The sequence below is a fragment of the Mastomys coucha genome, unplaced genomic scaffold (assembly GCF_008632895.1).
Source record: "Mastomys coucha isolate ucsf_1 unplaced genomic scaffold, UCSF_Mcou_1 pScaffold22, whole genome shotgun sequence".
Lineage (NCBI taxonomy): Eukaryota > Metazoa > Chordata > Mammalia > Rodentia > Muridae > Mastomys > Mastomys coucha.
The window spans coordinates 30,252,295-30,273,703 of record NW_022196905.1 but is presented as its reverse complement, the minus strand read 5'-3'; the positions used below and the strand labels follow the sequence as shown (position 1 = coordinate 30,273,703).

The window sequence follows — 21,409 nt, the reverse complement described above, 5'->3', positions numbered from 1 at the left end:
CCTGAGCAGCTGCCAAGCGCACTGTGTGTGCTTCCTGCCTGGCAGGCACTGCAGGTCCTCTTCTTGCAATGTCTGGTGGTTCAGGGATGATCCTGATCCTTCTTATCCCTGCCTCCTCCCCTTTCATCACTTCCTATGTTGCTTCCTCTCTCTCTCTCTTTTTTTCTTCTTTAACACAACCAGTAAACAACAAGCAAGTCGAGCTGGAACTGATATGGAAAGACAGCAAGGTCCCAAAATGTCAAAAAATGACAGCTGCAAGGGACAAGGACAGAGGCCAGCTGCACATTAATGATTGCCCCATGGATTCAAAAGCCTCTTGCTCTCCACACCTAGTGTCACTTCCACTCAGTGGGCACAGAGGCCTGGCTATCCTTGTGGCTCCCAAAAGCAGAAATGAGACTCGGACTTTGAAGAATAACCATAATGGAACCCAGAAGCATCCATGTCCAGTGACTTTGCAGTGGAAGGAGAGCAAAGGCACCAGGGGAAAGGCGTGGCTGCTTTTAATATGCTAAATATGGGATCTTAAGCTAATGAAACAGTCTTGTGATTCAGATGGCCCCAGGGGCCATTTCAAGCTGGAGTGAGGATTAAAATAATGTTGCCCATGCCTAGATCAGACTCTGGAGCTCCTTGGGGAAGGCCTGTGGTCAAGTAGCCTTGATGGAGCAAACGCTTGGGGGGAAGGGAGTTCAAGCACACATACATGTACACAGACATGCATGCACACAACATGCACACACACACTCCCATCTGAAATTGGGGGTGGGGAGGGCTTGTGAATACCAAAGGTCTCAAATGCATGAAGTGGAAAACAAAGGCACCATGTACATCTGTATCTCCCAAGGGCTTTTTTAAAGGCACTTCTATGCTGCTAAAGCGTTCTTGTCACTTACAGTTTGCATGGCTCAATGCATTCCTATCGTGGGTTTGCCCTGCTGAATGCCTGGCAGAGGCAGTGCTCTCTAAGATTTGCTTCTTTATAGGAGCAACATACAGAATCCTGGCCTTGGGTGGCTGCTCAGGGTTTTTTCAAGCCAGGATTGCCTGCAGACAGGCAACTGTCTTATGCCTACACTATAAGGCTGGTGGCTGGTAACTGTGAACCTGCCCTGCCCTGGGGGCTCAGTTAAGGATTTGAATGCCATCACTCTGGCTCAGTGTGGCCCTATGACCACTGGTGATCAATTTCATAAGGTGATTTTTCTAACCCCGCCCCTTGCCAAGGCCAACTCTGCTTGGACCATAGATATTAACCACACAGTTAAGATGCCAAGTGGAGATGAGAAATAGCAGTGGCTAATTAAGGCCCCATAAGCCAAATTCTATCCTGGCCTCTGGAGAAATCATGGCTCTCCTCAAAGACTGTCCAGCATGGTGCTGCAGGGGTCACCTAATGGGGTGTTCCTTCCTTTGCCCGGGCCTCAGTTTCCCTATCTGTAAGACTAGGGTGCTGCAGTTCTGTGTCTGGCAAAAGGTGTTCTAACCTAACTGCCCCCACCCATCCCTTTGGGATACATATGCTCTCTGCTTGGATTCTAAAAACCAGGACTTCAATTCCCTTTGTTCCTTCTGAGAGGAGGAGGAAAGACACAGAGCTCAGGGCCTCTCGCCACCACTGAGGAACCAAGCCCTACACAGCAGACCTCCAGTAAGCTGGATAGCACTTGTCAGTGTGGGAAGTGGGTGCTTTCCTTGGACACATCTGAACAAGAGTGTCCACACATCTGAACAGGAATCTCCGTTCCCTCTCATCTCTAGTGATGGCTTTAGGTCTCCACTGTGCACAGCCATTTACAGTTTTGAACTGTCTCCACACTCGTTGTTCTATGAGCACCTCATGTCCAGTCCTGGAGAAATGAGGGCAAAGGGAACAGAAAGGGGAAGGGGAAGGAAATGGAGTGGAGGAGGTGGAGGACAGAGCAGGAGGGGAGTCTGGTTTGCAGATGAGGAAACCGAGGCTCATGGTGCTGCAGTTACCTCCGGTCACCCAGAAAGTAAAATTCTGACTCCCTTAGAGTTCTGCTCCACAGCTCAGTCTTCTCCTTATACATCTGTCCCAAGCAGGTCCATGTGGAGAGGATGCAGGGAGGGTCAGAGGGATAGGAGACACCCTTTCTGCAAACCACCTCTGGCTTCTACACAATGCAAGGAACCCCACTAGCTGAGGACAAGACATCCCAGCCTATCACCGATATTCTCAAAAGATGGGGCCTAAAGTCTCCCTAAATTGTGACTGGTTCCAAGTCATTATTTTACAAAGATCAGCCCTGTGTCAGGGCATGGATAAAAAGCCCCCGGTCCCTCACCATCTCGACTGGGCCCCTCATAGTCACATCAAAAACACCAAATAAAGGTTCTTAATTAGCACACGAACCCCAGCCCTAGCCCCAGCCCAGCTGCCATGCACTGGCCTCTGCACATCTCTCCTCTCTTGTGAAGAGAGGATTCCCAGGAGCCTACGAGTGAGAGTGCATTTAACGTTCAGACAGCAGGGCCTCCGGGAGCCTCAGATTAGGACACAGCAAAAGGAGCAAGCATTCAGAAGCGAGAGGGTGCAAGAGACATGCAGGCAACGCACGGCAGCGGAGTCCATCAGACCGACCATACCGTGCTGTTTGTAGATAGGGGGTTTCCTATAGATGTTATCTTTTACGCCAGTGTCTGGGAAAGAAGAAGGAAAGAGAAGGAAAGAACGTGAGGGGGAGGAGGGAGTCAGCTGCGATGCTCTCCACCCGGTGGCTTCTGTCAGCTCCTGCCTCACCCAGCCCGGTATCACCAGAGAGGTTCTAAAACTGCAAGTGGCCAAGGCTGAAGCCCCACACCTCCATGAAACATCTCCCAGTTCAAACACCACCGCAGCTCAGAAGGGGACAGGAAGGGAGGTGGACAGGGAAGGCAGCAAGCAAGGATCTTGGGTCACTGGGATGGAGCTAACTCGGATTTTTTTTGTTTTTATTTTTTTTATTTTTATTTTTTTTTTTCGAGACAGGGTTTCTCTGTGTAGCTCTGGCTGTCCTGGAACTCACTCTGTAGACCAGGCTGGCCTCGAACTCAGAAATCCACCTGCCTCTGCCTCCCAAGTGCTGGGTTAACTCGGATTCTTTTCTCTGCTTTTAACCCAGGACAAAAACATTTTCTCAGTATTTATGAGACTTAGAGAAAAACCCAAGTCAAGTCAGTTTGCAGGGAACGTGCAAACACATTGCATTAGGAGTTTTGTGTTGTTGATTTGGAGATAATTTTTTTCTATTCCAGATTGGCTTTGAACTTGTGACCCTCCTGACTCCACTCCTATCTCAGAGTTGAGATACCTGGTATACACCACTACACCCTACTCCATGGAGTGGCTTTTAAGGAAACTCGGTGTTTGAGAGGATGCTCTGACAATTCAGGTGTGGCCAAGATGGTGCACGAGGAACAGACAAACATGCAGGAACCTACCTGGGACGTGGAAGTGTCTCGGAGCCTGCTGATAGGTAGAGGAAGGAGGCCTGCTGTCGGAGTGCACTGAGAGACTCGGGGTGCTACGGCCACTTTCGCTGCCTCCATATGGAAGAGCAGAAACAGCATATGAGGGGCAGAAAAGCAAAGCAGAAGGTTTCAGAGCTGATCTGCAGGGAACCCTCTCTCCTGCTGACAGAAGCCCACGCTGGAGCCTCCCAGACCGGGCCCTATGACTTCTGCTCCCATCTGGAGTGAGCCTGGCTCTAGGGAGTGTAAGGGACAAACGGGCAGGGATTGGAGAGCCAAGAGCGTGTTGGTGCATGGGCAGTGAACAGAGCCCAGGATCCTGGGTGTGAACACACACTGCAGGCTTATTATTCCTGCTCCCTGATGTGGCTCGTGCAGGAAGGATTCCACTTGCTTGGAGATGCCACTGATCAACTGTGAGAATAAGACTAAGGTGTGGGAATGGGTCCAGAGCAGCCCTCACAACCACAGAGGAGGCTCTGTCTACGTGGGGAACTGTTGGTCAGCATCCATCAACTTCCCAGTCCCTGGATATGACTGCTTCTGGCAAGCAAATTAAGGAAGCTCTACTGCCTCCAACCTCTCTCGGCTAGAGCTGTTCTGTGTTCTGTGACGGAGGCTGCATGGTCAAATCACCCATCAAAGACACCTGGTGACCTGAGTGGATGCCCCGCCTCCCACTGATGCAGAATGTGATGGACAGAACATGGTGGTGGTGCTGGACATGGGATGAGGAGCACATCTCACAGCAGGACACCCCGAGGCACAACTGTTCCCTTCCGTTAGACTTGCTGAACTTGGCAGTAGCTGATAGGGCTACTGGCAAGGAATAATAGGCTCTCTAGATCTAAGAACCTTTGAGTGGCAAAATCAAGCAGCAGAACTCTAAAGCCAATGGGACAGAAACCCGGCCTGGATGGGCTGGAGATAACAAGGGACATCACAGACAGGCATTGGGGGTGGGGGGTTGGCTGGAGAAGGGCCAAACCAGTGTCCACCAAAGGATGCTGATGACTCCTACTTTGGGTGTCTTCTCCTGCCTGAGCATGGTTACTAATTTCACTTGTAAACACTGGTGGAGCTTTGGAGACTAAGGATTTTGTTTGAGAGTGATATAGCCCCTTCTGACTTTGGCTGCCTCAGCTAAGCTTCTGCTCCTCCTAGCAGTAGCAGGGACCTCACCTCTGGGAGATGGGATGCACAGGCTCCTTCTACACATGATACATGATGCCATGATTCAGTGTGCCACATGAGTCACGACAGACACAGCGGCTTTGAAAACAACCGTAGGCCATCTACCAGGGCTGGAGACTGCCCCTACTGGGGATCATCCCGGAGCTGAGCCTCTGTGGCTTAGCCTTTCTTTCTCTATCTCAACTTCATGATCATTTCTGTCATTCTCACTCAGTTGGCTGAGGATTCTAAAATGGTCCAACATCCCTGTCCTCTCCAGAGCTTGGCCTACAGTGTGATGTCTCCCTGAATGGACAAATGAGATTCCTACCCCATGTACTCACTAGAGAGGCTACAGTTTCTCAGTTTTTCAGAGAGGCCAATCCCAAGGGAGTCGAGACGCAGTGTGGTGGCCTCGATGACCCACAAGGACACTGTTGCTCTTGCTATCGGAGACTTCAACACCAGCCACCTTGGTCCCTGCCTGAGATGCTGCCACCAAGTCTTCCCCATCCCTTGTCTGACCTGCAAGGCTTTTCCCAGAGTCCACACCAACTAGACTTTCCTGAGTTTAGGCTCAGGGTTCACCTGGCTGACAAAACGCTCAGGAGGGCCAGGCCATCGTGGGGCCTTTTCCTTTTCTGCAAGCATGCTGGCCTGTCTGATGTGGCTGAGAAAACACCCTGCTGACCTCGACTCCACAGACCTGCCTGGAGCTTTGTTGTATGCTTTCATGGGATGCTCACGTCAGGCCGGCACCATCTCTCCTCCTGTGGAGGGCACTATGCTGTATGAACCGGGCACTGCCTACTTGGAAACCAGCTTTCCTCACTGATCCTAAATGATAAGGCCCCCAGACCCTCAGTGTCCCCCAAGGACAGGCATGGAGGCTCCTTTATCCAGGCTCACGGCTCTATTTGAAGGCGTCATATCCAGGGTGCTTCTGACACTTCCCAGGGAAAGGCTCTGGACAGGGCTGTGTGGCTCCAGCTCTAGGGCGACCCATGACTTCTTTTTATTTTAAGTCAATACTTTGCTTTGGAATGGTTTTAGATGGCTCCAGGAGGTGCCCTCACTCAGAGCCCGCTTCTGAGTTCTGACACACCTCCAAGACCTGGAACTGTTCTGTCACGCTAACTACACTTTGAGTCTAACCCACTTTTATTTGAGATATTTTCTGACTCAGGACCCATTCAGGATATCACACCACACCCACTGTCACATCCTGGCTCCTTGAAGCTGTGACCATTCAGCATCTCTTGTCACTGAAGATCTTGACAGTTCCTAGGATACTACCAGGGGAGGGGAGCTACAGAATGTCCCTCAGCTGGGATTGTGAGAAACAGGGGTTAGAGATTTAGGAGGAAGGTTCAGAGGTGGTATCTCATCCCTGTAACATCATGCCACCCCCGCCCCCAGGGCACTTACTGCCTTCATGACCTGGAGTCGGACCTGATGCTTTGCCTGGACACGGAAACTCTCAAGGTCTTCACACATACTTGGCTATGCAGAGGAGGGAGTCCTGCTTACCTCTGTGACCCACTATATCTACAAATTCTGGGGCATTCTGTGTAGAAGTTATTCCCTTGTGTTCTTATTTAGCTCGTCTTTTTGGTATAGATTTGTGGCCATTGTGATATCTGTGAACCAGTGACTCACCATCTATTTTCTTGTTGCAACTATGGTTGCTATGGCTGCAGTTGGTCCTGGCCTTGAAGATGCTGTAGTTGGCCTTGGCCCTGAAGATGCTTCAGTTAGCTCTGGCCTTGAAGATGCTGTACTTGGCTATGACTGAACTTTCCCCAAAATCACACCAGAACAAGTCTGGCTCACAACCACATGTCATGACCCTTTGAGGTCCATAGCCACGGCACATGTGGTTTCTATCTGGAACCTCCTTTGAGTATTGAACACAGCTCCTGAAGCTGAGGGAGCAGGGCTTGGGGACCTGTTTTAGAGCTGGGGAGGTGACCCTTGGCAAGATGAGAATCATCTACTGGTCACAGTGAATGCTATGGGGCTTTGACCCGAGGCTCTGTCTCTGATTCTTCTGATCTTCTTCCTTTTCATGCCACTAGTACTGTGGCATATCTTCCAGTTAGACCCCAGAAAAGTGACATCAGCAGCATGGAGTCTCCTGGTGAATCCACGTCTCCCAACTTTGTAGCCTGTTTCTTATCAAGTCAGAGTCAGGCTTATACCTTACCCCTTCAGACCAATGAAGGTCTGAAAATGACAGTAATGTACCAATGACTGTAGGTATTGGGGCAGTGAGACCCCAGGCCCTGAGACTCGGTGGGAGGGTATGATGTCTGGGCTAGGTGGAAGATGAAAAGAGGAGAGGGAAGTGGGCTCTGCCACTATTTAGCTAGGTCAGGGGAGTGTTGGACCAGGATGGTATGTCTACCTGGGGGCCCTCAACCAGCATCAGACAGTGAGGTGTCTCCACTGTACCCCAAATACTGCAAAGCACCCATGGGGGTAAGAAGGAACTGTCCAGAGATTTGGCAGATGCCACAGCTATGGCTGTGTGCTATGGACAGGGTTTCCAGAGACTAGGGACAGGATGGTCCTCAGAAGACTCTAGGAAAGGACCTGTGTCTAGGCTTGGCTCTGAACCTCAAACAGGCACTCATCTCAGGGTCTCTACCTCCTCAAGACATGCTCTGAAAGATGCTGAAGAGCCCAAGGTCACATTCTGATATGGAAGTCAATTGGAGGACAGAACTATGGGTTTCTGCCCCTGCCCTCATCAAGAACAGGAACAGCAATAGCCAATGTCTAGCACATCTTTGGTCACAGGCTGACCATGGACCCAGAATTATATCAGACCCACCAAAGGCAAGGGCCTCACGGGGCCATTGGGCAAAAGGAAGAAAGATATCAGACTCAGACCTGTCGGACTCCCCCAAAGTGGTCAGGTTTCCTTTAGGTTCTGGGAGCACCCCTCACTCTGAGACTCCCACAGACATATGACATAGATGAATCAAGGCCGAAGAAGCCACTCTGCTGCTCTGGGGATATAGCATTCAGGGCTGTGCATTGTCACTGGGAACTTAATCCCTGCTAGAGACTGAGATATGTGAAGAGCCCATAAAGAGGCAAGGAAGACATGACAGTACCAAGGGCTCTGCTCAATGGACTGAGTGTGGCGAGGAATAAGAATAAAGATGGAGGAGAGTGGACCATTTAGTGATGGGAGCTGCTGGCTGCACCTGTACCTGTGGGAAGGAACTTTCCATGGGTACCCACTGCATGGCTATAGGAGACAGGGAACTTAATGCACCACCAAGGGATTGTTGAGAAAATCATCGCTATGCTCTCTAAATCCCCAAGTGTTATTTGCTGTGTCTTTATCAGCTAGGCCTGTGTAACAAAACCCATAGCTCAACAGCCTCTCATTTCTCACAAGTCTGGGGTCATGTCAAAAGGCCAGGAGTAGTTTGTTCTTGTGATTGTTGTTTTGTTTTAATGGTATTTCACCCTGGCCTGCTGACTGTTTCTCCATTGATCTTAAATGTGCAGACAATGCCCAGGGCCTTCACCTTACACAAGACCAATGGATGAGACCCCTCACTCTACCTCCACCATCCTACCTGGCTTAACGTTGTTCCTTCAAACACTGCTATACGGAGGTTTGGCCATCAACACGTGAACTTGAGGTACACATAATTCAGTTCTTAGCATGGAAGAAATCACAAGGGCATCCACTCCCTCATTCATGTATATGGGTCTACAGGACATGGATTATGGCTGGATTCATGGCTTGGAAAGACCCAGGAGTTAGAGCCACTTGGGTTGAGTCTTGGCCCAGCCACCAGGGGTCTGAGGCTGTGGACGTCAGCACCTCTCCACACCTCAGCTCCTGCTCCTGAAGGCTAATACTAACAGCACCCCGCCATGTAGGGCCGATGGAGGATGCGTACAATGACTCCCCATCTCCAGCAAGGTGCTCATTGCTGTACTCTTAGTGACAAATCACCCTGTTTTCCTTCCAGGAACATGGACACACCGACAAGAATAGAGCCAGACACATACAACACAGGAAGTACACAGGCATGAGACACAGGGCTCTGGAAGCCATGCGGAGACATGGGACGAGCACCCCCCGCTGTGCACTGCACGCCTTACCTCGGAAGTAGGGGATGTAATGATGTCTGAACACGGATGTAGGGCTTGGGTGTTGGGACAGGGACAGACAGCTACTGGTACCAACACTCACAGTACCAGCTGCGGGCAACAGAGAGCAGTCAGTAACCCTGGGCTCCTCCACCCCAGAGCCACCAACTTGCCCTAGTCCCCACTTGGCCAGAGACATGCCCCTCTGCTCTCCTTGGGGCATCTGAAGAAGATCACCCAGAAGGCTGTGGGCCATCTCTTTCTGGTGGGGTCAGCAGATGCTGCCTCTGAGTCACAAGTGGCAGCCAGAGCTTGGGACACATCTCTGGCACTTCCCATGGCTCACTTTGGGGTGTCCTTGTGATCAAAGACAGTGGGAGGGCAGCTTCCAGAGGTCAAAGAGTGGTCTGTCACCAGCATTCTCATGGCACTTGCCAGTCCAGATACAAAGCTTGGCCCTCTGGGCTTTACCCCTGACTAAGCAGTCAGTAGCCAGGTCCTCCTGGTAATGCAGAGTCAGGGGTCAAGTCACACAGGGCCAGGGGGAAGGGCTCAAGAAAGCCACTGCTGTCCACACACCTGCTCACCTGTTCATCCTCTCATTCACTTAGTTCACTCACTAACATATCCCCATTCACAGACTCAGTCTTTCACTAATTCACACACTTAATTTCTCAATTCACTCAATCATCTACTAACCCATTCATTTACTTACTCATTAACTCTCTAACTAGCCCATTCACTCACTCATTCATTCATTCACTCACTCACTAATTCACTCACTCACTCAATCATCCACTAATCCATTCATTGACTTACTCATCAACTCTCTGACTAGCCCATTCACTTACTCCTTCATTCATTCACTCATTCATTCATCCACTCATTTACTCACTCACTAATTCACTCAAACATCCACTAACCCATTCATTTACTTACTCATTAACTTTCAACCAACCCATTCACTTATTCATTCATTTATTCATTCATTCACTCACTCACTAATCGACCACTAACCCATTCATTTCCTTACTCATTAACTTCCTGACCAACCCATTCACTTATTCATTCATTCATTCATTCATTGACTCATTCTCATTCCCTCACTCATTCACTTGCTCTCTCATGCACACACTCAACTCACCCTCTTCCTTTACACTTACTGAGCAGGATGGACCAGGCATATTGCAAGGAATCAATGGAAATGATTGCAAACAACTAGGTTGATTTTTCCACAAGGTTTTCGAAAATAAGAGCTATGGTCCACAGGTGTGAAAATGGGTCATGCACAGCTGGGAGGAAGGAAGCAGCTTGGAAAAATCCCTCCAAAGGGCAGCGCGTTTGTGCATGGTCCCTGTGGCTTTCACATGCCAGCTCAAAGCTGAGGAACACAATGCAAACTGGGAGCCGAGTGGGAAGGGAGCGGGGAATGAGGCAACAGGGTGGGAGGTCCTGCACAGGGGTATCTCCCAGCTGGAAGGGCATAGGGACCTTTGCCAATTTCTTCAATAGAATGGTTATTTTTAGGGTTACTGAGTGATAGGTACAGCATTAGACACTGCGCCTGGCTGTTGTGGCCAATGACTCTGGCTCCTCAGCTCAAGTTCTCCCAATCTACCATGGGCTCACAACAGACTGTGGCTTGCTCTCCTGCCTCACGTTTTATTGCACAGCTCTGTAACTGTCCCAGAAGCCCACTCTGTTTGTTCTGTGTGGGCCTCGGGGCTGTGTGTGTCTCGGGATGTGCGCTGTGGATTTGGATAGCTCCTCCAGCCCCAGGGTGACCAGTTGCTTATGGCTGCCTGCTCCTAGGCTTGAGGCAGTCCTTTTGGGACATCTAAGTGATCATACATGCCAGGGCCCCACCAGCACCACCCGCTTGCCACTTTTCTCAATGAATAAGGAAGCTACTTTATATCAGCAAACTCATGGAGAAGTGCAACCTCATCAGGGGTCGAGATAAGTGGGGTGGAGTGAATGAATACCTGGGCGACTGTAGTGCTGGGGTGACCGTGAGGTTGGGGTGTAGTGTCCAAGGCTGACCGAGCCGGCAGAGCTGGGGCTGGAGGTCCTGCACTGCTTGTAGGACCGATCATCCTGATCCCCCTGGGTAGGAAGACAGTGTGAGAACACCGGCGTCAGGAGCACAGCTTGCCCTTCACCCACCCCACTGTATTTACCCTCTAGATCCCAGGAGTAGAAACAACATAATCCTAAAACAGGCTCTCAGAGCATGAACAGAGCACATCTGGACAGTGAGGCAGGGCTGAGTCATAGCAAGCCCCTTGGCCCATTGGATACCCAGACTTCCAGTCCATCTGACCCTCCTTGGTGCTAGGACTTCTGGGATGTGGTAGAAGGACCATTCTTGCATCCTCCCTGCCCTATCCACTTCCCTCCCTCTTAAACTTTCCCAGCACTCTGGAACAGTTTGAGAACACTGACGTGATCCTCTCCTGTGAGGGAAGCTCTAGGTGCTCTGTGGCACCTTCTGAGGCGTGTAGGTGCCCTCCGGGGCTCAGGGGCCAGCCAATGAGACCACAAGCACTGATGTCACAGCCCCTATCTTAGCAGGAAGAGGAGCATCTGGGAGCAGCCAGAGCGGACGACAGCAGCATGAGATGACATGGCACCATGGTTCCAGAATCAGACTGCCCATCCCTTTAATGGAGCCTGGTGGCCTGGGTCATGCCAGCCCCCCCCTAGCCTCACATCAACCCAAGCACCCCACAGCACCAGGGCCCCCACAATGCCCCAAGAACTGTTTCCCAGAAGGACTGAGGAGACAGAAGAGGGACCAGGCAGAAGCTCTTGCCATAGATCCTGCTTTAGCTACAAGAAGTGAAATGCACTCCTCAGTCGATGATGATGATGATGAGATCCTCGCTCTTGGGACCTTCCCTCCCAAGAAGCTGGAGTGGGACACTCCCCAAGGATGAGGAGGGCAGGAAGCAAACAGCCCCAGTTACTTGACATCTAGGCCCCAGTTTCGCCATTGGTAAATGGGAAACTCCTAGAAACTACCTCTAGGTATTGATCTGGGTAAAGGAATTAGGTATAAAGGGATTACAACAGTGCCCGGCACAGAGAGAGGGCTCAAAGTGTGCCATGCTCCTATGTCCTTCCCAGCCCTGGGCTCCGCCACACAGACTAGAGTCTGAGGGGCCACAACCTGCACCACTGATCCTGAGAAAAAGGAGAAGCCTTAGACTGGCATCGAGAAGCTTATTTGATAGCTCAGTTCTCAGAGTGCTCAGCCTCAAGGGCCCACAACTTCCTGGATATCTAGTTGGGACAAGAAGTGGACCCCAGCTCACCCACGGATGCCATGACCCAGGCCAGGATCTGCTGGGCAATACCACGTCCCCAGTGTCGGTGAAGACTTGTCTGCACACACATGGGGGAACATGCAATGAGATATGATTATAAAAACAGCCAGCAGGAAGAGGCCCCCAGTGAAGTGGCTAGGGCCCTGTGACTCTCAGGGTACCATGCTGGTCATCTCTATAACCCTGCAGACGGTAGCACCATGAGCACACGGGGCGCAGGCGTAGGTGGTGGTTACCTCAGTCGGCGTTGGTGAGAGCAACTGAGGTGACTGTGGACACAACAGAGCAGCTGTTAGTGCGCTGTGCCAGGGTTGCTTTGGGGTAAGAGTTCAGTAACCACAGGCAACATAGGCACCTATGTTCATGACCTGCGGATCTAACTAACAAGGAGCCCCAGGACAAGAGGTGGCTTGGTGCTGTTTGAGCTAGCTCCTTCCTCCACTCGGCCCACCAGATCGCAGCCACACTCTCCACAGAGACCGTGAGTTCAAAAAGAAAGCTGTTGGTGGCTCATGGACCACTGTAACCACACCCCCAGGACCACTGTAGCCACACCCTCTAGGTTCATCACTTTCATTTTCTCTGGAGAGCAGAGATGGGGTGGGAATCAGCGGAAAGAGGGTAGTTGGGGCCACAGGCTGGGAGAGAGCCAGGAGACAAAGGCTCAGAAACATGTCTCCAGTCATTATGCTTCTAGCCAATGGCTCCTCTGCTAGAAGGGTGGCTCTTCCATCTTGTTCTTGACACCCAGAGAGTGGGTCCAGAGGCAGCTTACCTGGGCCCATGTGAGTCCTAGCTGAATCTCATTTGGCCCTGGCTTTTTTAGGTGCAACTGAGAAAAATCACTCCCAGGGGCCAGACTATGATGTAGGGACAGTGTACTGGCTGGTTTTGTGTGTCAACTTGACACAGGCTGGAGTTATCACAGAAGGGAGCTTCAGTTGGGGACGTGCCTCCGTGAGGTCCAGCTGTGGGGCATTTTCTCAATTAGTGATCAAGGGGGTAGAGCCCCTTGTGGGTGGTGCCATCCCTGGGCTGGAGGTCTTGGGCTCTATAAGAGAGCAGGCTGAACAAGCCAGGGGAAGCAAGCCAGCAAGGAACATCTCTCTCCATGGCCTCTGCATCAGCTCCTGCTTCCTGACCTGCTTGAGTTCCAGTCCTGACTTCCTCTGTGATAACAGCCATGTAGAAGTAAGCCAAATAAACCCTTTCCTCCCCAACTTGTTTCTTGGTCATGATGTTGTGCAGGAATAGAAACCCTGACTAAGACAGACAGAAATAAAAAATAAATAAAAAAAATAAAAAACAGAAAAAAAAAACCCTGCCTCTGTTCATGACAATGATTCAGAGGGATGAGGCAGTGAGACAGCAAGGAAGCCATCAGCTACTTTGTATGTGATGTATGTGACAAGAGTCCTGAGGTTTTCTATGTTGTATTGCCCCCACCCCTTACCATTCTGGACCACAGGAGGAGGTAGCCTTTCAGTGGGAATACCCTTTCCCAGGGTAGCCTGGTACTGACCTCTGCTGAGGCAGGTCTCACAAGCAGTATGACAGAAGGGCTTGTGACAGGGCAGATACTGGAGAGGGTGACACCTGGGTCATATACATACACACCCATGCTGTCCCACTGCCCTCTGAAGGACAGATATTTAAGTCAGGACTATCTGTGGGTCGCACAGATCTTGATATTTCGAAGCTGTGGTCTCAAATGATGAAAGAAACCTTGGAGGTTTCCAGACCCGGTGTCTGCTATTCTATGCTACACACTTGAGCGGCAACATTGTGTACCATGGATATAGGACAATGCTGTCAACAGTCTGTGGGCTTGCAAATCCATGCTGTTCACTGAAGCTTTCCCCACCCACCATGGTTTCCTGAGGCCACTGAAGGAATTCCAAAGTTCCATTCAGGGAAGACCTTGCTGGCATCCTGAGGCTCAGTACAGTGGGACTTGAAGCCAACTATGGAGCCTGAATTCCATGTCCCTGAGGATCAGCCAGTGCATGGTCTTTAGGGGAGAAAACCCAGGGTTTGGATCTCAGAGGGATACAGTCAAGTTGCTTGCCCTCTGACCCTCTCCAGTTGCCTGCTGCCCATAGGCTACATGTGGGATGGACCCCACCAAGCCCACACCAAGCTCAGGTAGCAGGTAGGTGGTACAGTAGTCACAAGGTTGGTACCCTTTCCTCCTCAGGTTGCACACCAGGAGGGCCACCTCTAGCCCCTTTGCTCTTCTTGGTTCCCGAGTGGTCCTTAGAGCCTGCAGGAATGTCCGGGGCAATAACCTATGCAGGGTGAAGCTCAACACTCAACACTGCTATGTCTATACAACGCCCTCCCCGGGTCTTGGCTTTCATGTCCCACGAGGTCTTACTGAAGTCACAGAAGGGAATCAAGGGAGCATGTGTTAGGAATGACCATTTCCCTGCTCCAGCTAAACATTTGTCCTGAGCTCCACACATAGCCAAAGGCATACTCAAATCTAACAGAAGGGAATGAGACTCAATAGAAAATATCTTCAATGGAAACAGGCAGCTTGAATAAAAACATCACCAATAGATGTCATGGTGGTTTGAATAGGAATGGCCTCCAGAGACTCATGTGTTTGAATGATTGACCATAGGGAGTGGCACTATTAGGACGTATGGGCACGATTAGGACGTTGGAAGAAGTGTGTCACTATGGAGGCCGGCTTTGACGTCATATATGCTCAAGCTATGCCCAGTGTGGCACACTTCTGCTTCTGCTGCCTGCTGGTCAAGATGTAGAATTCTCAGCTCCTTCTCCAGCATCATGTCTGCCTGCATGCCACCATGCTCCCTGCCACAATGACAATAGACTAAACCTCTGAAACTGTAAGTCAGACCCAATTAAATGTTTTCCTTTATAAGTGTTGCTGTGGTCATGGCATCTCTTCATAGCAGTGAGATTCTCAGATAGATGCCTTCTATTTTCAGGAACACTGGGGAATCATGATACATACTGTTCAATCAAATCAGCCTAGGGATGGGCTCAAGAAACCTGTGTGGGAGATGCTGGCCTGGGAACGTGGGCCCAAGGCCATATGGTCCAGAAAGGGAAGACGACACCCTTCATCATCATAAAACACTCAGAAGCTAGGAAAATGCAGACATTTGCAGATTGTGTGTCCCTCTCCCAAGCTCTGCTCGCCTCCACTTCACTCTCACACTCTCTTCTTCCATGGGGGGCGTGGTTGAGTGGGAGTACCTTAAGTAAGCTGGACTTGTTATCTGGGGGGTGAAGAAGCAGAGCGCATTGGCAACGACTAGACTCTATCCACAAGAGCCAGCACTGGGGAAAGCATGCAACACATGGTGAAGAGCCGTACCTCGCCATAGCTCTGCCTGTCCCCCACGGCCGAGTGGCTAATGTAGGGCGAATAGGAGATCATGTCGGGGCGGTCGATGTTATAGATCGCTTTGTTTTTGGGAAGAGCAGCCAAGTCCCTGTAGTCCAAGATCTCATCGCCAAGCTTTGCCTGATGAAGGAGAGAGGGGACACTGATGACACATGCCAGGCCAGAGCCACTCTACAGCCAGCAGTGAGAATGGCCTTGCAGAGCTCCAGCAGAGTGTGAGCACACCAAGCCCCCAGTGAAGGTGGGGCAGGGATGCAAAGCCATGGACCTGGTCACAAGGATAGCCCTGGAGTCAGACACTGAAGCCATTGGTTGTGCCCATAATGCATTGATTCAGGGCCTGACAGCGAGACTTAGACTATGACCTAAAACCATACAGTTACGGGTATGTAACATGAACACATATCACTGATGTACATGCATACAATCCCCTACTCACCTCAATGCACATCCATGCATGCACACACAGGTATGCCTGCACACGTCAGAACTCACACAGAGCGAGCTTGTCTAAGGTGAAGAGGGGATGAACCAGTAACACCCACTCTGCCTGACAGTACACACCTGCTGGCTTACAACACATTCATATATATATATATATATATATATATATATATGTATATATATATATATGCACAGCTACTTGCTCTTACAAGTTTGCACACATGTGCATGTGCCACACATACATGTGCACACATGCATGTGCATACACACACACACACACACACACACACACACACACACTAGCATAACTCAGCCCACCCACATCATCCCGCCCACAGCCACATCTGCACACTCGCTCTCGTCCTCTCTCCTCTCTCCTCACCAGTTTTGAACAAGTACAGAACAGCGGCAAGATGGAAGCTCAGCATTTGACAGGGTGGTGGGACGTGGCCCACTCGACTCACTGACTGTGAGATGTTGTGAGCCACCATGCTGGTTCAGGTGAGGTCTACCTGGCTGCTGCAGCTCCTGCTCATTCTGCCCACCCTCCTCAGACAGTGTCCCCTGCACCCCTCCTCACTTCTCGTCCCACCTGCCCCCTGGCTCAGGGAGCACCTCAGTCTTTCCAGCCTTCAGCCCAGCTCTGGACTAATCCCTCCCCGCTCAAATCTAATTTCTCCATCAGCCTTTGTGCAGCCTCCCCTGCTGGGATTCTGAGACAAAAACATCAACAGCAGCAGCAGATACTGAGCTGGGTCAGACACAGAAACTCACAGCTGGCCTATGACAGGGATGCTCACAGTACTCCCATTTACACAGATGAAAGAGTCCAGAGCTTAGGGAGGTTGGGTATTTTGTTCAGAGCCACTCACTTAGGAAGGTATGGTAGCCGTCTGGCCCTAGAACCTTTCCCAGTTGGTTCTCCCTTGGTAGGCCCCACCCTAGCTACAGCTGCATCATCAAGTGGCTCTCCTGATGACACCTCTGGGCCACTTCCACCTCAGGCCATCCACACCTTTGCTAATGGTCTATTCAGAACTATTGGTCTCTCCAGAGCCCAATAGCCCCACCCATCTCCTCGAGGAAGCCTTCTTGACCAATAGGCTCACTCCAGGACTCCCTTGGGACATCTGGCAGAGAGAAGTGCACAAAGACTGAAGGTCTAGTGCTTCACACCCCAAGCTGTTCCTTCTGGGGCCCAGAGAAAGCCTCAAAAGATCTGACGTCAAATCCTAAGCCAAGGTTTCTGATCACTGTGGACCATCCCATTGGGATTATTTTGCTGTCTGGATGACAGAGCTCAGGAGATCTTGCCCTGATCATAAGTTTATCCTGGTTTCCTCTGCCCCGGTTCCACATTCCTTGCCTCTCAGCTCCTATAGTTTCCATCTGAGGGCTTGTCACATGATATTTCCACTCGTGAAAGTCTCTTCCTCCCAGATCAGAGTCTCTTTTGGGAGAGCTGACCTTCTGTGGACTGTATTATGTCCTCTCCTACATCCCAGGGTCATGGCTAAAGTTGTCCTGGACCCTGCTGGCTTTGTCACTCTTTCTATTGCTGAGCAACCAGGCACCCCAGCCTCTGCCTGCTATAGTACTGGGCTGTCAACTGTGTGTCACACACTGTCCCACTGCTGTGAACATCTCACTCAAATGCTCTGTTAGAGGGTCCTGCAGAGTGCAGTGGGACACCCAGAAACTTGCATTTCCCAGGTAACCAGGAATGATGTGCCCATGACAGGGATAACTCACCTGTTCCCCGACTATCTTCACCTAGCTCAGGGTGCTTGAGTAGGAGGTCACCTGGCCTTGGGCAGTCCCTTCTTCCCCCAGACTCCTGTACAACATGGGCCCCCCAAACCTAGAAGCCTCCTGCTGCAAACAGTGGTTGGCAAATAGCTTGTGGCACTAGTTACTTTCTCTGCAAAAAGACCTTGGAAGGTTGCCCTGACAACAGGTTAAGCTTTCTCACTGATGAGAACTATTGGTGTATGTGTGTGAGTGGTTTCCCCTTTTGCTTTCTTCTTTACACTCTGTGAAGCAAATTAAAAAGATGACCATATTTGCCACCACAGTGCATGCACTCCACAGTGTATACAGTAAGACAGGGCACAGTGACTGGGATTTCACTTCATGCCCATGGCTGCCACCAGAAAGAGGCGCCAAGGTACTGCTCACAGTGGCTTCCCATTGCTGAACAGTAAGTCACACTTCCTGTGAGAAAAGCAACCATAGGTCATAGTCCCAAGAGCCCCAGCTGCAGAGCTCACTGGAGGGATAAGGAGGGAGATCATGCCACCCTTCCTGCTGGCCACTGCTATTTTGTGTAAACAACAACAGGCAGGGGCAGGAGTGTGGTTCAGTTGCTAAGGGCTCGCCTAGCATGTACAAAGGCCTGGATTCCATCCCTGGCAACAGCATATGCCAGTCACAGTGGCACACACCTGTGACTCCCCGTGCTCGGGAGGTGAAGGCATACTCTCACTCAGTCCTTTCTCTGGGCCAGGAGCTGTACAGGGAGCCTCACATGCCACGTCTTAGGAAGCCCTGGACCACCAGTGCGGTTGGATTCACCCCAGCTCATGAATAAGCCTCCAGAGGTCCACAGAGGGTGACACACCTTGCCTAGGGTACACAGCCAGACTCCAGACCTCACGGGCACAGGCTGAGACTCAGCACAAGTGAGCTCAGAGGGCTCTGGAACCCAGTCCCTCCACACTGTGGTCACAGTGACCCCAGGAAAGACACTTGCTATTGCTATTACCAACCATCAGAATGACCCTCTGCTAGCCGTTATGGGAGGATGTGGGCTGAAGGCAGGTGGGGGAGAGTGAACCTCATCTCCTTACCGTGCTACCAAAGATCTAAGGCCTAGCCAGGAGAGCCAGGGGAGGTAGCAGAGGGACTTGGCCCTGTCTCCTGCTTCCCTCCAGTCCTGGGGCTTCTTGAGCCACTATGCTGCCCTTCAGTTTGTGCCTCAGGACTCTCAATGACTAACCTCATCACTCACTCATGATGCTGGAACACCAATGACCTCCTATCTCTAACCTGCTGTCTGAGGCAACTGTTCTAACAACTTCTTAAAATGGGTCCAATCTTTTATATACATTTATATACTTAAGTGGATGGTCTCTCTCTCTCTCTCTCACACACACACACACACACACACACACACACACACACACACACACACACACATACGCATGCATGCACGCATACACATGCATCTTCAGTACACTTCTCTTGAGCTAGGCAGCAGCCTTCTGTGTTCACAAGCGAGGACCTACACAGTGGTTCAGGCAAACAACATCCTTCCGTCTAGTGCTCGTGGCTCACTCTAAGTGCAGGCCAGCCATGCCCTCCTGCAGAGCAATGACCACATCTATGCATGATGCTCTTCCTCTCATCACCAGCCAGTTGGGGGAAAGGTCCATGCGCCAATTCACACAGTCTCCACCCATTTTTTCCCCAAGGGAGTGCTGAGTGACCACTCTCAGCAGACTCTGTAGTCCCCACCGCAATGGCCCAGTGGTGATCCCACCACCACCCCATATGGCACTCTCCATAACCCTCACTTACGTAGATCACACGGCTTGGGGACCCCGATGTGCTGGAGGCAGGCACAGAGACAATGCTCTCTGAGGAAGTCCTGGTTTCCTAGAACAGAGATGTACAGGTTGACCTGGAATGGAGTGGCACCCTCAGGAGCCTTCTGGAGGTGTCTCCAGGATGCAGACAGGAAAGCCAGTGAGCTCAGCAGGTAGAATTTCCCCCTTTTTGTGGGTTGAGGGGAGTCTTAGAACAAACAACACACAGGCTTAGGTGAACAACTGAAGCTGCCACAAACACAACAGGCCACGTGAGGCTGAGGTATCTACAATCTGATGCTCACTGGGAGCTCGGAACATCCCAAGGAGATCCCATCTCTGGGGATGGAGGCAGGTGGGCATGTCTAGCAACCCCTTGATCTCTATGGTACTGGAACCTCTGTTACCAGTCTCCTTGTATGAGCTTCAGTCCTCCAGCCACATCCTCTGCTTCCCTGACCTGACTCTCAGGCCTCTCTCAGCTGCTCTTTCCTCTCTTACCTAAGCTCTACTCTAGTGATGTCACTCTCTTCACATCCAGCCTCCTCCCAGTCTGACAGTGGCCCAGCCCTCCTCAGACAACCGTCCTCAAGTTAGCTCTAGCTCCTCCTTCCCCTCATGCACACAGACCTCCTGAACTCCCAACACCTGGCCATCCTATACCCCTCTCCATTCTAATGTCCTACCCCATGCTCTGTCTTCCATGCTTCCTATTTACCCCATCTAAGAAGTGACTTTTCACAGTGTCACTGCCCCTCAGACGGCAGGAGTTCTGACCCTTTGACCTTTAGTCTCTTGTCCTCCACTGGGCATCTTCAGTGACCCATGCCACTGCCAACCCTGCCACGTTTTTCTCAGGAGGCTCTTCCTGGCCTCTGGTGTCTGCCATGTTCCTGTTCTTGTGGCAATTAATAGATGTTAAGGGCCAAAGTGGTTTCCCCAAATTTCCTGTGTAGAGGCCCTACCCTAGGACCTCAGTGTGTGACCCTAGGCCACTGGGTGGATCTAAGCTAATCTGCTTAGGGTCATCATAAAAAGAGTTTAGAATGTGAACACACACACACACACACACACACACACACACACACACACACGTGTGAGAAAACAAGAAGATGCTGCTGCCAAGTCCAAGCAGAGAGGCTTCAGGAGGAGCCGGCCTGCCATCACCTGAGGCTCTGACTTCTGCCACAGTGAGGCAGGAAAGGGTTGAAGCCTCCAGGCTGAAAGAACCAAGCCGGAATGGAGGAGGCCTCCCCTCCTGAGCTCCTCCTACACAGCAGGACACCAGCAGCAACAGGCAGACACCAGACGTGCCACACAGGGCAGAAGGAGGCACAAACCTGTAAGGCACAGGGTAGGGTACCCGGGCAGGGCTGGCTGCAAACAGAGCTGTGCATCTAGAAGGGAGAGAGGAGGGACGGCTTGAAGCTTGCTCTCGAGAACACTCTGTAGGTCCTGTGCTCTGGACCCCTCAGCACCAAGCCCTGCCTTTCCTGTAGCCTTCAGACCCTCAGCTTGGGGTTACACGGACAGGTGCCAGCTCAGGGGGCCTGCCTGACCCCCTGCCTATGTGGAGGAGAGACAGCTATGCAATTATTGTAGCTTTCCAGACAACAAGGAAGGCCTGGCCTTGCATAGATAGACCAGCCTAGAGCCAAGGTCTTGCTGGAGAATGAGTTTCCTGCAGATGTCCAAGAGCCCACCTCAAGAAATAATTGTTAAGGTGACTACTAAATCCAGGACAGGCAAGTCATTTCTTATTACTGGGTAGAAAGGAGGTGCGGCCTCCATGCACCTCCTTTCTAGGTTTCAAGGGTTTCAAGGGTTAATAATACAGGTGACACCTCCAGGTGCCCTGTTCCTCAGGGACAGGAGTTTTCTTTTTTTTTTTTTTTTTT

At 51.1% G+C, this 21,409-nt stretch overlaps 1 protein-coding gene across 15 annotated transcripts in view; it reads right to left on the bottom strand.

The window, feature by feature from the left end:
- The window catches only part of Ablim2 (actin binding LIM protein family member 2), a 125,736-nt gene that overhangs the window by 30,423 nt on the left and 73,904 nt on the right, over positions 1-21,409 (bottom strand). For 4 of the 15 annotated variants that reach the window (XM_031341773.1, XM_031341772.1, XM_031341777.1 and 1 more), the window contains exons 9-15: positions 20,852-20,908; positions 19,504-19,581; positions 15,451-15,600; positions 10,755-10,875; positions 8,782-8,880; positions 3,448-3,549; positions 2,614-2,667 (exon numbers count right to left, since the gene is read on the bottom strand). In XM_031341773.1, the coding sequence (XP_031197633.1) occupies positions 2,614-2,667; positions 3,448-3,549; positions 8,782-8,880; positions 10,755-10,875; positions 15,451-15,600; positions 19,504-19,581; positions 20,852-20,908 (661 nt within the window). The remainder of the gene's footprint in view (positions 1-2,613; positions 2,668-3,447; positions 3,550-8,781; positions 8,881-10,754; positions 10,876-15,450; positions 15,601-19,503; positions 19,582-20,851; positions 20,909-21,409) is intronic. The other 11 variants (XM_031341779.1, XM_031341788.1, XM_031341778.1 and 8 more) reach the window with 4 other exon arrangements.